This window comes from Poecilia mexicana, unplaced genomic scaffold (assembly GCF_051168715.1).
Source record: "Poecilia mexicana isolate PSO_F unplaced genomic scaffold, ASM5116871v1 scaffold_20, whole genome shotgun sequence".
In the NCBI taxonomy this organism is placed as follows: domain Eukaryota; kingdom Metazoa; phylum Chordata; class Actinopteri; order Cyprinodontiformes; family Poeciliidae; genus Poecilia; species Poecilia mexicana.
The window spans coordinates 18,786,133-18,801,347 of record NW_028263389.1 but is presented as its reverse complement, the minus strand read 5'-3'; the positions used below and the strand labels follow the sequence as shown (position 1 = coordinate 18,801,347).

Sequence of the window (15,215 nt, the reverse complement as noted above, 5' to 3'; positions counted from 1 at the left end):
TCTCTCCAGGTGAGGCGCACCTGGACGCGCCCCATTTCATAATGAAAATCCATTTTAGTTCTGATTTAACTTTGGGTATCCTGGGTTTTCGGTGTCAGAAACCAGAAAATGATTAAACCTTTGCAGGTGTGTTGAGTTAATTAGCTGATTAGCGTTTGACACCACGAGTTTCCGTTAATTAACGTTTTCATTATCTGTGTATCATCTTTTCAAACCACTCAGACCTTCTTGTGCTGGTCCATTTTGTTTCCCCAAGAACCAGAACCAAACATGGAGAAGCAGCACTCAGTTTCTATATTCCTCTAATCTGAAACAAACTTACACAAAACTGCTGAAACACTGATTTCCTTTAAATCAACATTAAAACATATTTGTTTAGGGCTGCCTTTGATTAATAACTGGAACATAATTTTTTAAAGTCTGGATTAGAATGTAGTTCTTTTTTATCTTATGTGTTCATAATGTAAAGCATTTTGAATCGTCTTGGTGCTGAAATGTGCTGGATAAATAAACTTGTCTTACTATAATTCAGGCTGTTCATCACAAGTCTGAATACAAAAGAAAACTTTAGGTTCCCTTTTACTCTTAAAATTTTATGTACAAGATGTGACTGATTTCATTTTTAAATGTACATTCAATATAGAAAGTTTATATACGTAATATTACATTGAACATCTCACAAATTGCACTAGTCTTTCACATAAGATTCAAAATCAGAGTCAAAGTCATTCGTCACGTCTGCAGAAGCTCATTTCCTGTGGTTCGGGCGTGGAGCTACGGGGGCCTGGAGGTGCGGTTTCAAGTCGCTTAAATGTCTGATTATAGACGGAGAAAGTGAACCCTCGCCTGTTGAGAAAGGTCTGTTTAATGTTAACGTTACTTTCTCTCAGTGGAAGCGTCCTTTCTGATGTTTGGGGAGCCGAGCGGCCCCCTCTCCGAGCCGCAGAGGGCAGTCTGGGAGCCTTAGCGCGACTATGTCGCTCTTTCAGCTTTGGTCTCCGCTGTCGTTGTCTACAGGGGGTGGGACGCTGGACAATACTGTGGAGCCACTTCCTGCCGTGAGGTAAACTGCAACTCCTGGACCTGCAGGCCACAGGGACAACGGGTTAGGCTGCAGACAAGACGGGACTTAGAGGCGGTGAAGCGCTAAGGATGAGCTATAATGGTTAAAGACTGAATGTCCACAGAGCTCATCAATGTACTTTCCCTAAGATGGAACCAAGACGACGTGAAAGTTAAGAAACTAAAGCAGTTTTCTCCAAATGCTCCACTCTTTAGGAGTCATTGACATGCACAGGTATTCACACGCCTTCACAGTGAATAAATGTATATATTTTACCACTGAGACGAAGACGTTGGAATGGAAAGTGTCACGATGGAACAAGGATGGAGGGAAGAAGGGGAGGATAATTATGTGACAGTAGGAGCCAGGCAAGAGTCTACCTGCATCAAAGCAAGAAAGAGGAGGGCTGTGGGGGCCCAGCTCTGGGTCTAGAGCCCACCCCGCAGAGGGCTGCTGGCGGCCAGGAGAGAAGGAGTGGAAACCCCTGAGGAGGAAACGTAGAGGACAAACAGGGAAGGGAAGCGGAGAGCCGGGAAGTTACAGGGACTGGATAGAAAAAGGATTGCTTGGAGGAATCAGCCAAGTGATTTTTAGGATAAAGCAAATCATTAAGTTTCATCACCAGCTCAGAGAGAAGCAAGGAGGGCCGACATTATTAGTAACTGGCAAAGTTTTGCTGATGTTATTAATGTTAGGAGCCTGAAATGACAACAAGACTTTACCCGTCAGGTAGCCTGCAGTCTGAGACTCTGAGATGAAAAGATCATGCTTCTGGTCTTTGAAGGCACTCCACACTGAAGACCTCGCAAGGATTTCATTCACCTTTGAAACAGCAATTAGAAAGAGTTTTTATTTGTAAAACAATTATTGTCATGTTATTTCCCTAGTTATTAAATGTAGTACCTGCTCTCCATACTGCAGACTGCGAGTCATAGACTTGAGCGCCTTGACTATCTGCGCTTTAGTAGCTGAAGGGTTTTCTAGCGTCTCCAGGCCGATGCCTTCCAGCAGCTTCAGGAGGTATGGAACCAGCTCCACCCTTAAAGCCTGTGGATCAGGAATAAGGAGGTTATTTTGAACAATAACAGGGAAAGTTCAAGAAGCAGCCACAGCTTACCTGAGCCACCAGTTCTGTCTGCTCTTTCTGAAACATCCGGTTGAGAGCTTCACACGCCAGCCCGGCCACGTCTGCTCGAGATTTCATCCCGGCCATCAGAGGGCCGATCGTCTCCAAAGACGCCATGGAGCGAACGCACAGCTGCACGTTGTGGTCAGAGAGTTGGAAAGTGGGGTTATTACATGGTTCCTGCACATTTTACACGTCAAGATTAAATATTTTGTCTGACTCAAATGATCAGAGTAATCTGTTCCTGGATAGATATTTCAGGTTGGACAATCTGGTCTTTAGGCAAAAAAGGTGAGAAGGAAAACGCTTTTATCCGGTATGTCATGTTTAAATAAAGCTAAAAAAGAAGAAGAATCAAAAATCCCAATTAAGCTCAGAGTAAAATAGCATAGATGATGAACATAGGATGGATGAACAGATCGATGGTTAAAAGATGGACAGACTGATATATGAATGGACAGATGGAGAGATTATTCAAGGGACAAATTTATGATTGGATGGATGGATGGATGGATGGATGGATGGATGGATGGATGGATGGATGGATGGATGGATGGATGGATGGATGGATGGATGGATGGATGAGTCCACTTTGTCGGTGTATTTCCCACGGGAGCGGTAGAATCGTGTAGGGATGATGGAGATGGAGCTGATTCTCAGAGATATTCATGATTGGAGGCTTCAGCTGTTGTGATGAAACCTAATGAGCCTTCAGCCTCTGGCTGATGTCTTCTTCTCCCAAATCTGGACAGATAAATCAGGTGCAAAGTCGCACCTGAGCAACGCAACTCATCCCTCTCTGCAGGTGTCAGTGACGTAAATGGATCTGGAAGTTACAGTCTTTATGTTCCAACAACTAAACCACAATTGTTTGAGAGCTTAATGTGAAAAAAGTGGATGTAATTGTGAAAAATACATGTTTTTCTGGCTGGTGAAATCTGAAAAGTGTGGCATGCATGTTTTTTTAAGTCATCACACTACCAGTTTTGCACAGCTACAGACTGAAATGTGTTTGTTCTTCTATTTAAAAAAGAAGAAAATAGCCAAATGATTACCAAAATAAAAGGTTCCTATAACCAGAATAAAGGTTTTTATCTGTATTTTTAAATTATTTCTGGTTAGTGTTTAATTATCCAGGTATTTTTGATGAGTTTGTTGATGGTGGTTCAAATCTCTTTTCCTTTTCCCTTAATAAATATAATTACCACTTAAAAATTGGATGTTGTTATTATCTTTGGATGATATTAAAATTCCTTTGATTGTGTGTTAAAGAAATCTTTAACAGCGCTGTAATGTTGATTTGAAACCGATTGGATCAGATTAATGAAACGAGAACAAAGGCTAAAATCTGCCATCTTTGTTTTCTTCTGCCTCCATTTTTGCTTCTTTGTTTTCCCTGTGATGTTTTTGTTTTAGATCAGAGGCAGAGCGGTCTCAAGGCAGCTGGTTCATGGTTCATATGAACAACAGAGCGTTGAGACGATGAACATTTCTGTTTGACGAGAAGGAGCAACAGAAGGTTTTGTTGCCATAGCGACGGTCTGAAAAAGCCACCGAGGCGCCGCCATTGAAAAGCTACTTTGTTTAGATCAATAACAGTTTGTTTGGAAAGTTTACGCAGGATCAAACAAGCAAGATTTTAAAAACAAAAGATCCACAGCTCCTAACATTTTTTACCGGCTTTTTTTCGCTTCTTTTGGCAGATAAACAATCCTACCAGCTGTTTTTAATTTAATTTTACTCCACTTTATGAGTGAATTGAGCTGCTGTAAAGGAAGACGTTTCATCTTGTGAAAACTGTAGAAAAACATCAACATTTAGATAATAAAATACCTGAATCATGAGATGACAGGATTATAATTTAAATCACCTGAATTGTGTAAATGATCAGATTAAGAGAAGCTATTTTTTAAACAACACTAACACCATTACAGTCAGATGTGGTTTGTTTGATGTACCCAAGTGTTGCATCAATAATCTATAGATCTATGGTAAAGATATTCTGTCTTCTGTGAGGAAAACATGAGTTTTCTGTTTAAATAGCGACCTCTGCTGGTAACACGTATAAATGTCAACAATGAAGGGAAAGGCAGCAGATTTCTGCAGCAAACCAAGAGCATTTTTCCACATTACAACCATAAAATCCAGTATATTTCACTGGGACTTTATGTGGCAGACTGACTGAGTCAATACTTTCACTTCTTGTTCACAATTAATCATGCTGTCAAAAAACACATGGCATCTACTTCTTTGTTTTCTTCTTCGTTGGTTGCACCAGAGGCAACATCCTTGTTGATTATGTGACTTATGTGATGAGAAAAAAAATGTTTTTGTTGCATAACAAACAAATTTAAATACAGCCAAAAACCACCTGATCCCATCGTTAAAACTTTTTTTTTTTTATCTAAAAAGAATTACTATTAGTTATCAAAATGTCAAACAGTTAATGTCTGTGGTACCTCTTACAAACATATTAAGCTGTACTTTCCACATGCAAACACTATTTTATTCAAAATCAGATTTAAGCAAATAAAGATTATGACATTTACTCAAAATTAATCATGTTAACCCAAATTCTTTTGCTATTTTTTATTTTTTTTGTTGGCATACTGAATTTGTAGCCATTATTGTTATTGTGCCAGTCCTGATTTAACATTGCAGCAACTGTGAGAGAAGCTTCTCACACTTCAGTTGTTTCTTTAAAACGGCTGCAGTTTCAATCCACTTCTGCCACATTAGGGAAGTGCTTATTCATTACATACATAAAATAAGGAATAAGGAATGAGGAAAATAAGGAAACTATGGTTTTGCTAGTTTGAGAAAATTACCTGGACCACGTTGCAGTGACAGCTCACAGTTTGATGTCCCCCATAATTATAACTCAAACGAAACCAATAGATTATCATGATTTGTGGTTATTAGGAGATTATTTAGTTACATATACAGCTGCAAAAAGGCAAAGCAGCTCTAAACAACTTCTTGTAATCTGACAGGGAAGCGCCTAAAAGCAGAAATAAAATAAAACACTATACAGTAACTGTCAGTTACAAAAACATTCAAAAAGAAAACAGAAAAACGTGCATTCTGCAAAAAAATAAATAGGAAAACTTTGAAAATAACAGAAAATATATATAGTACACATCAGATATTTTATCCTTTTATTGATTTGTAACAACAAAATTTGGCTTTTTTGACGAGAAAATTACCAAAAAATAGTTTTGAAAATGAACAAACCATCGATTTTTTTAAAAAGTGAATCTAAGCAAATAACACTCAAAAAAATTTTCTGAAATTTTAATTTTATGCTTGATTGTCAGAACAACAGGGAAGTGAAAGTGATGCTTTTTGCTTGAATTTCAACAGCAAGCTTCCTCTAACAGGACTTCCAGTTTGACTCACAACAAAGAAAAGGAACAGAAAAATAAATATTTATAGAACAAGATTCAAACATCAAGAGGATTTCACTCGTCAAACAAATCCTCTGCTTTTCATCTAAAAGTTTTATATTTTACCTGCAACAGAGAAAAGCTCATAATCTGTGATTCAAGGTAAGCACCAGGAAACTATTTGAATGGAGAATTTTTTCAATTTTGCTTTGTCTAAATGTAATAAGTTAAAAATGCAGTTATCGCCTGATTCTGTATTTTTATTCCACAATGTTGGTAAAATGGACATGAAAAGACATCTCTGTTAAAATGACATTTGTGTTGAAGAAAAATTCAATATAGTTTCAATGTAATTTATCTAATTATAACCCAAAGTTAACACAAAAGGATAGATATGAGTACAAGACAATTACTGAAATAGTTGAATTATTTCAGAATTTTCCACTTTTTAATCTGAACTTCTCTCTACAATTTAATTCAAGACAATCACTTTCAAGATAAAATTATTGTTCCCACCAAATCACTCAGCTGTGATAAGGGCCATTGTAACCAGGGGTAAATTTCAGCCAAAAGATCTCAGAAATGTTCTAGAAAAGTAGAATATTTGCTGGAAAATACTGAATTTTTTAGATTAATCTCAGAAATAATTGAGAGAAAAACATGGAAATTTTTCTGAATTTCAAAGGTTGAAAATTTATGACTTTTGATACTCGGAAAATTTCAAAAAGTAAAAGAAAAATGTCTAAAACAGCAAAAGTCAAAAATGTCAAGCTTTCAAAACTCAGACATTTACATATTTTATCAAAAGAATTTCTGAGGTTATTTTAAAATTACTGAGTTTTTTCTAGAAAATTTCTAAGATTCATCTAAAATTTTGTAATTGTTTTTCTAGCATTTTCTTGGCTTTTCAAACTCAGGAATTTCCTAATTTTTTTTATTTCCGAGATTAATCAGTTTCTTTTTCTAGAAAATGCTTGACTTTTTGAAATTTTCAGAATTTCAAAAGTTAATTATTTTACATCTGAAACTCTGAAATTTTCAATATTTAACTAATGCGCTGCCATACTCACCTTCTGGCTCATGTGATAAGAAAGCAGGTACTGGTTTTGAACTGGTCCCATTGAAAAACATGTTCAGTTTCCTGGTTCTGTCCAGACGCAGATTAAAACAAGTTTTTGATCTGATTTGCCAATCAGGACATCTTGCAGTAGAAATGTTTGCATCCTTAAAATGTAAATCAAATAGTTGATTTCTCTGGAAGAGCATCCGACCAACTGTTGAAACACTGGAAGCGTAGCAACATGTCTAACAATAACCACAAATATTGCCACACATTCATTGTGATGTCTTGTTTGTCTGTTGTTCAGCAACAACTGGACCAATGACATAACATGCAGTGTTGGCAACACCTTATGGTGGTTTGGTTTATATGATTTCCAAAATAACACTCTTGGTAAGGCAGGACCACAATGAAAGATGTTCCAGTTATTAATTTAAAGCAACTCTACATAAAAGGAGGTTCAGCCTTGATTAAAAGGAACTCTGTTTATAAACCAAGAACAGTATCTTAAAGTCTATTCTCTGAGCTACAGGGAGCCAGTGTAGGGACTTTAGAACTGGGCGATGCGCTCTCTCTTCCTGGTTTTAATCAGAACGCCAGCAGCAGCAGCGTTCCGGATCTGATGTTTTTAGGCAGACACTGTCATCTAAAGATAAATGCATGGATGAGTTTCTCTAGACATTCTTGGGACATTATGTCTTCAGGTGATAGAAGGCTGACTTTGCAACTGTCTTTATGTGGCTCTGAAAGCTCAGGTCCATCACTACACCCAGATTTCAGACCTGACCGCGAGTTTCTAGCTGTAATAACTGAAGCTGTGTGCCGTCTCTATATTGTTCCTATTTCAGTTTGAATACATCCGTTATATGTGGCTATTTAGTTGAAGAAAATTATTTTCATTGCTGTAAATAGACTAAAAACATTTTACAGATTTAAAAAATGAAAAATAAGTCCAAAAAGTTAAATGACTGTAAATGTAAGATATTACATTTTATTTATTGTTGTCCAGGTAAAATAGAAATAATTCACAATATCTTTGTGTTTTTTAATTGGGGAAAAAAATCTGTTTTGGCCCCTGAATTTTTTTGAACTTGGGGATTTTGGGGCTTGGTGCAAAAGTTTGGACACCCCTGATGTATGTAGTTATTGTAACTGATAATAAATAAGAGGGACCCCAGGATTGAATCTTATGGTACGCCATAAGAAAAATCTAAATGATTTTATCTGTGTACACTTAATTACTTTTTTGACTTTTCAGGTTTACCAGCATCTGTTTTGCTGCTCAGGAGTTAAAAATGGGACTAGAGGAAGACACAACCAAACCAAATGCAGGGTCTAAGTGTTCTGATCATAGCGTTGCTTTTCTCCTGATTTACATGATCTGTTTAGTTCCTCCGGCCACCGGATTTTCCCTGAAGAGTTGCAGGGTCAGCCTGAATGCAGCCATATGTACAGACAGACAACTCAAAGTTGTTCCTCAAGACGTTCCACCAACTGTGACGGGTTTTGATTTGTCTAAAAACCAAATCTCAAGAATACAACGTTCAAATTTCACAAATCTAACGGTTCTAGAAGACTTAAACCTTCATGAAAACCACATTTCAAAGATAGACAGCGGTGCTTTTGCTAACTTGATCTCCCTTCGGAAGCTGACGCTGAACAACAACAAGCTCGTTCAGATAGGAGAGTTGGCTTTTGATGGGTTGGGCAACCTCACTGAGTTAAGACTTAACACTAACAAGATCACAGCATTGTCACCCACCGCTTTCCAGTCTTTGACCAGGTTAAAACTTTTGGATATTTCTCAGAACAAACTGGAAACAATGTCAAATCTTCATCTGATTTTGCAGCACACGCCACAACTGCAGGAGTTTGTGATAAGAACTAACGTTTTAAGAACCTTTCAGTCATGGAAACTTACCAACCGCTCGCTGGATCTCCAGGCTTTGGATTTGTCCCATAATCCCATAAGAGACTTCAGGGTCACTGCCAACATCTTCCCAAATCTGACTCGCCTCATCATCGGTGACAAATTCAGCGTCTTACCAATGAAATGGGACGTGAAAAACAAAACTTTCCTCAGACAGCTGGCCAGTCTTGATGTCAGCGGGCTCCATACGTCTCTTGAAAACATGGAAGCACTACTCAAAACGGTGAACTCCTCACTAACATCTCTAACGCTGAACCATATAAAACGCAGTCGGACGCAACTGATCAATCTCTCTTGCTCCATCCCAACCGTGTCCAAATTGCAGTTTCGAAGCAACGATCTCAGAACAATCTCTTCGTATTTCTTTAAGCCGTGTGTCAATGTAGTAGAATTGGATTTATCAGAGAACCACATCAAAAGTATTGACGAGAATGCCTTCACATCTATGAGAAATTTAACGATTTTGAGGCTGAGTAAGAACAAACTTTCATCGGTTCCTAACGCAACACGAATTCTGCAAAATCTCTCCCAACTTGATCTAAGCAACAACATGATCAGCACTCTCACCTGTCAAGATTTCTCCACTCAGACGAGACTGAAAGAACTAAGTCTGCAGAACAACTCCATCTTTACGTTGACTGAATGTGCTTTCAAGGGCTTGGTACAACTCCAAATTCTCAGATTGCAATCCAGTCAGATTACTGATTTAAAAGGGGCTTTTAAAACCTCTTTGCCAAAACTTAAACGGCTGCATTTGAATGGAAATAAACTCACTGCTATTAGAAAGGGGGAATTTGAAGGATTAAAGTCTCTTTGGAATTTGTCTCTACATCAAAATCAAATAAAGATCCTTGATACAGGTTGCTTTGCTGGACTGTTGAACCTCACCGACATTCAGCTCCAGTCAAATGGTATTACAACTCGTACCTTAAAAACAAGGCCCTTCAAGGGTCTCTCTAGCCTAAAAAGATTGTATTTAAACGACAATCACATCAAATATTTTAACATTACACCTCTGAGAGAAACACCGTTTTCTGATCTTCACCAGTTGGAAGAGTTGTGTCTTCATGGTCAGCACCACAGGGGAAAGTCTAGCCTACCTTCCAACTTCCTCCAAGGTCTATACCGTCTTTTAAGTTTTAATGTTAGGAACTCCCAGCTAATCAATCTCGACAAAGACACATTTGTGAACACACCTAATCTGGAAAGACTTGATTTGAGCTCAAATGATTTGGAGATTCTGACGCCAGAGCTGTTTGCCCCAATTCGAAACCTTAAAAGCCTCTACATATCCAGAATTGCTGTTCACTCACTAGACTTCCTTACAGGCGCCAATCTGACCAAGCTGGAGTTCCTGCAGGGAAGACACAACCAATATTCAGTCGTCACTAAAGACATAATCAAGTCGCTTACATCTCTTCAGTATTTGGATTTTAAATATAATAGTTTCTACTGTGACTGCAGTAATGCCTGGTTCGTCAACTGGACAATTTTCAGCAAACAAACGCAGGTTAATGACGCGTATAAGTTTTCTTGCAACTATCCAGATGACTTCAAAGGCAAAAGGCTTTTGGATTTTGACTTGAAATCTTGCTCACAGGATATCAACTTAATTTACTTTGCTTCAACCACATCTATGATCCTCTTCGTCATGGCTGGATCCTTCATTTACCACTTCATGCGGTGGCAGCTGTACTATGCCTATTATCTCTTCTTGGGTTGGCTTTTTGACTCGAAGTATAAAAATAAGCAAGCTCCTCATCAGTACGATGCTTTTATCTCCTATAACCACCACGATGAGCCTTGGGTGATTGGTGAACTATTACCCAAACTGGAAGGAGAGCAGGGATGGAAATTGTGTCTGCACCATCGAGACTTTGAACCAGGTAAGAGCTGGACCCTCATCTTCATGGGTTTTCATTTCCATTGGTTTACTTCATTTTTCTGGATGATAAATTGTCCCAGAAGTTATTGCAATAAACATTAGTATTGTTGTTTTGAAAATATTTTCAAGTAATAAACTTTAACTTCCTATGAACATTTGACTCTGAAACTGAAAGACATTTGGATATTTAATCCGAAATAAATAAACAAAACGGCACCAATAACAAAACTAATAATGGAGTTTATGTAAACAAAGTCATCCTTCAACAAAAGGAGCTAGTTGAGACCTAAACACCAGACTGAAGAGTTTTATCCAGTTTTTGGTAGGAAGCAAGAGGGGGGGGGGGGGGAGTCATGCAAATGGAAATTATTGATCTTGACCCTTTGCAACTACATCGCTTGTTTTACAAAGTTGTTTTTGCCAGTTTATTCATGGCTTCTACTTGTTGAGTCGTTCCAACCACACCTGGTTGGGGCTCACAGACGGCTGTATTAACAAAAGTTAGAAACAGCTAGCTTAGAAACCGACCCGTACCTCTTCTCCCCCTGACATGTTGATCAAATTAATAACTTTGTCTGAATTTACACCACATGATTTATGTCACCATGTCATGAACAGCATTTCCTCTTAAACCGGAGCGGCATTAAAAACGTACAGAAGACGAGATGCTAACCAAGTTTTTTTCCATACATGCTAGGCTACATGACGGTGCAGTATTGTCTCCATGGTTACTAACGGTTAGGCGCATATGTTCTTCATAATGCGATATTTTATATCTTTCTAATCATATTTACTTATAAAGTTTATGAATTTTAATCTTCTTAACTTGTAAAAAATGTTCGCTGCAAATCCGCGGTTACACCGAGGGCTGCCAGCCTTCATGATTAACGGCTGCTAGCCATCGCCGCCGCATCTTTCCTCATTAAAAGTTCTAAAATAAAATGGCAAGTTTGGTTTGGTCGCCATTGCTCCATTGCATAGAAACCACTGAAGAATATGAACCGACTGTTTCTGTACATTTCTAGGAAAGCCGATCACAGAAAACATCACGGACGCCATCTACGGAAGCCGGAAGACCATCTGCGTCATCAGCAGGAGATACCTGGAGAGCGAGTGGTGCTCCAGAGAGGTCCAGACAGCCAGGTACACTGTAAAACATTAGGAGGAGGCCCCGCTTGAAAACGGAAGTAAAGTCAACCAAAAATTCCTCTGGTTTTAACTCGGAAATTAAAGTTTGTGAAGTTGATTTATCAAGGGACAGTGCTGTTTTTTGTTTTGTTTTGTTTTGATAGCTCATTTATCTTTAATATTTATAGCTTAATGTAGGTTAAGCCGAGTTATTTCACATTATGCAAAAAATTATCGGTTAAGTGAACAATAACATGTTTCTGTATTTTCACTCACAATGAAATAACTTACTTTAACCAGAATTAAAATTCTTGATTCAACTTGCATAAACATAATACATGATCCATTTTATGAATGAATTCTGATCTGAAATATTTGAACAAAATGTAGTTAATGAGAAAACATTGTCCTCAACATAACACGGCATATTAGGGCCATTGTCAATAGAAAAAAAAGAGTACATTTCTGCCAAAATCTGAGAAAATTTTAGATTAATTGCTGAAAATTTCTAATAAGTTTGAGTTTGAAAAGTTGAAGATTGGCAATGAAAAAAATAGGGATTTTGAGATTAGTCTCAGACATTTTCTTAGGAAAACATGAAAATTTAAAAGTTTTGAAAGTTTTAAAAGTCCAAAATGTTTGACATTAGAATTTTTTTTATGTTGAAAAGTTAAACATTTGCTAGAAAACAGAGGAGCCATGTTGTGATGACTTCCTGAAGGCGGAGTGTCAGAAAGAGCAGGAGCTTCTTAAAGAGACAGAGGCCCAATTTCAAGAAGTTAAATTATTAAGTCCATTCTTTAAAGTCATATTTGATATATATATACCATTTTTATAACAACTGAAGGTAAGTGCTATAAAATGGCTCTATATGCCTGGAAAATACATAAACTTCTTGTGCCCTTTATTTCCATTTTGGCATTTGCCCCTTTTTTCATTTTGGCTTATTGAGATTTTTAAAATAAAAACAATACATTTATCACAACCCTTTTCCTTCTACATTTACTAATCTATGCTATCATTGCGTCCCCATACATAAATCTGACATAAACCTTCAGGTATTTCTTGTCCTACAGCCGTTTTCTCTGCTTCTGGCCTCCTCAGTTTCCGTCTCTTTGACGAGCAGAAGGATGTGCTGATCCTGGTGTTTTTGGAGGACATTCCCACCTACCTGCTGTCTCCTTTCCAACGCATGAGGAAGCTGCTGAAGAAGCAGACCTACCTGAGCTGGCCACGCGCCGCCGGCCACCCAGAGGTGTTCTGGGAAAACCTGAGGAAGGCTCTGCAGACCGGAAATGATCCAAATGAGGAAAACTTCCTCAGCTTGACACAGGAATGAGAAGGAAATATCTTTACGACCGGAGGACAAATATATCATTTAGCTGAGAAATACTTAATCATATGTATATCTTCTGTCAATTTCTGTCAATTTGTGTTGTTACTATACTTTTAATGTGTGTATTTATTAAATGTAATATGTTGTGCTAAATGCTCTAATTTTATGTTTTTTCCATGTAACTCATAACTGTGTTTATACTTTTTGATCGTGTTGCTCTATAAATACTTTTTTTTTTTTTACTTATAGAAATAGATTTATTGTGTTGAAATAGTTGCAAAAGCCAAAACAAAAAAGTTTGTTCTGTAAAAGCAAAGCAATGTCTCATTAATAATTATTCACCCACTGGGGAAATTCAGGTGTTACATCAGCAAAGTGGCAGGTTCACAAAAAAATGTAAATAATATAACGTATATAAAAAAACAGAAATAATGATAAAATACTGTGCAGTAAGGGTGACATTTCAACATAAAATTCAACAAAATGTATAAAATGTGCATTTGCATATATGTAGTAAAATCAGACTATTTGTGGTCAGTAAAAATAAAATTGTGCAATTTCAAGTATGTGTTAAAAAATTTAATTGAAAATATAAAAATAAAAAATTTATAAGAAAAAACTTCGAAAATGTGAGATTACTCAAATATTCTAGAAAAAATGTAAAAATTTGAGTTTCAAAGGTCAAATTTACAAGTTTTGTCTAATTTGAGATTAATTTCTTTTTCTCACAAGTTTTTGACTTTTTAAACTCAGAAATGTCTGGAAAATGTTTGATAATAATCTCAAAATGAATAAATTTGAGTTTCTGCTCTTGTTTTGATTCAATGTACATTTTTTAAAAGACAAGGTCCTCCCCTCCACATTTTTCATCCTACAAGTCAAAAATGTTGGTAAAACAAACTGTATTTTTTTATAACCCAGCAGAAATGCAATGAAGTGGGAGGCCAGTAAGTTCTGCAAAGTACAGGATGTATTTTACATGTCAGAAACCAAAACAGCCACAGAAGATGTGTTAGTTTCTAGATAAGACACAAGAGGAAGTGAACAAGGATTATTTATAAAGCAGCTTTCACACAAGTCACATAAGTTGCACATATTACAAAAACAAGCACAATAAAGTTAGGACATAAAATCCTGGAGGAACAAAATGGGTTTTAATTGTTTTTTTTTAAATGTTGTCATGCTAGAGACAGACAGTTATATGGGACTACTGGGAACTTTTCCGGTGGGCTGGTAGGTTAGTGGGCTGCTGGTTTGGTTGATGAAGAAGCTGCCCTGCTGCCCACATAAGCTTGTTTTTCATACCTCAAACTGCAGAATGTCAAATAACTTCTGTTTTTCACCGCTCCCATCAGGCAGACCTCAATGTGCTTATCAAAACCTCAACAGTCACAAAACAGAAAACCTTGTTCCTACTAGAGACACATAGATTAAATGTCTCTGTCTTTCCAGTAGAGAGATTTGAAGTACAGTTGATTGTTGTTAAGTTGCTGTAAAAAAATAAATAATTTAGCAATAAATGTTGTTTTATTTGAAATGGAAAAACATGACCCTACTGACATTAGTGTTTATTATAAATTACAAAACATCTGCAACAAAAACAAATTTCCAGATTTTATTATCTTCACTTAAAATCAAGTTTAAATGCTAGTAACTCAAATTATATCTGCTGTTGAAAGACCACAACCCTGGAGCACCAATTTAATTTTCACATTAATTACTTGTTCTCTTATGCCCTTAGATATTTTATAAATGTTTGTATCTTGTTCTCTGTATGTTTCTAGTTTGAACTGATGTTACTGGTGGGGGGGAAAGAATATGAGGAAATGGAACTGCTGCATAAACAGTCTTCATCCACTTCAAAATAAAAGCATAAATATAAACGTCTTAACTACTAGAAGTCTTCTTAACAGCTGATAAACTTCAATAAAGATGTTGAAATTAATTCAATTGAAAGTTTACAAAACAAAGAAGTAAATTAGAAAAAATAATTTAGCACACTAAACATTGTGAAAGTTAGCAAAAATGCTAAATTGCTAAACAAAAAATTAGCAATTAGCACTTTAGCAGTTAGCATCACTGGTAAGCATCATATAGTGTTATTGGAAGTACTTTACCCTGTTTTAATATATACATATGCTAATGTTTGTCTGTCTGATGACATCATTGTAAAATATTAAATCAGATGTTTTGATCAATTACTCAATACTTGAGTTTTCTGCCAAGTTACAGAAACATTTTCACTCTTACCAGAGTCATTACTTTAACTTGAATAAGAAAAATGTAAGTATTCTCACTTGA

The 15,215-nt window shown here is 36.8% G+C and overlaps 2 protein-coding genes across 3 annotated transcripts; one reads left to right on the top strand and one right to left on the bottom strand.

Annotated features, from left to right (window-relative positions):
- Nucleotides 1–901: 901 nt before the first annotated feature.
- Nucleotides 902–6,852, bottom strand: LOC106914945 (dnaJ homolog subfamily C member 13-like). 2 transcript variants are annotated; one of them, XM_014982172.2, is made up of 5 exons: nucleotides 6,646–6,852; nucleotides 2,181–2,321; nucleotides 1,967–2,110; nucleotides 1,786–1,885; nucleotides 902–1,083 (listed from the first exon to the last, which is right to left on the bottom strand). In XM_014982172.2, exons 1-5 carry the CDS (start codon nucleotides 6,694–6,696, stop codon nucleotides 986–988), a joined length of 534 nt encoding a protein of 177 aa, XP_014837658.2. In that variant the 5' UTR covers nucleotides 6,697–6,852; the 3' UTR covers nucleotides 902–985. The 2 variants fall into 2 exon arrangements, with proteins under 2 accessions (XP_014837658.2, XP_087857399.1); XM_088001273.1 differs by lacking the exon at nucleotides 902–1,083 and adding an exon at nucleotides 1,104–1,547.
- Nucleotides 5,514–13,734, top strand: LOC106914947 (uncharacterized). Its single transcript, XM_014982176.2, has 4 exons — nucleotides 5,514–5,737; nucleotides 7,894–10,451; nucleotides 11,476–11,593; nucleotides 12,683–13,734. Exons 2-4 carry the CDS (start codon nucleotides 7,931–7,933, stop codon nucleotides 12,915–12,917), a joined length of 2,874 nt encoding a protein of 957 aa, XP_014837662.2. The 5' UTR covers nucleotides 5,514–5,737; nucleotides 7,894–7,930; the 3' UTR covers nucleotides 12,918–13,734.
- The last annotated feature ends 1,481 nt before the right edge of the window (nucleotides 13,735–15,215 follow it).

Excerpts from the sequence above, each read along its gene's own strand:
- LOC106914945 (XM_014982172.2), bottom strand. The coding sequence starts at position 6,696 with ATGGGACCAGTTCAAAACCAGTACCTGCTTTCTTATCACATGAGCCAG. Across the intron at positions 2,322-6,645 it reads CTTATCACATGAGCCAGAAG|CTGTGCGTTCGCTCCATGGC; the intron begins GTGAGTATGGCA and ends CACAACGTGCAG. Across the intron at positions 2,111-2,180 it reads AGACAGAACTGGTGGCTCAG|GCTTTAAGGGTGGAGCTGGT; the intron begins GTAAGCTGTGGC and ends CCTGATCCACAG.
- LOC106914947 (XM_014982176.2), top strand. The coding sequence starts at position 7,931 with ATGGGACTAGAGGAAGACACAACCAAACCAAATGCAGGGTCTAAGTGT. Across the intron at positions 10,452-11,475 it reads CCATCGAGACTTTGAACCAG|GAAAGCCGATCACAGAAAAC; the intron begins GTAAGAGCTGGA and ends GTACATTTCTAG. Across the intron at positions 11,594-12,682 it reads AGAGAGGTCCAGACAGCCAG|TTTCCGTCTCTTTGACGAGC; the intron begins GTACACTGTAAA and ends TGGCCTCCTCAG.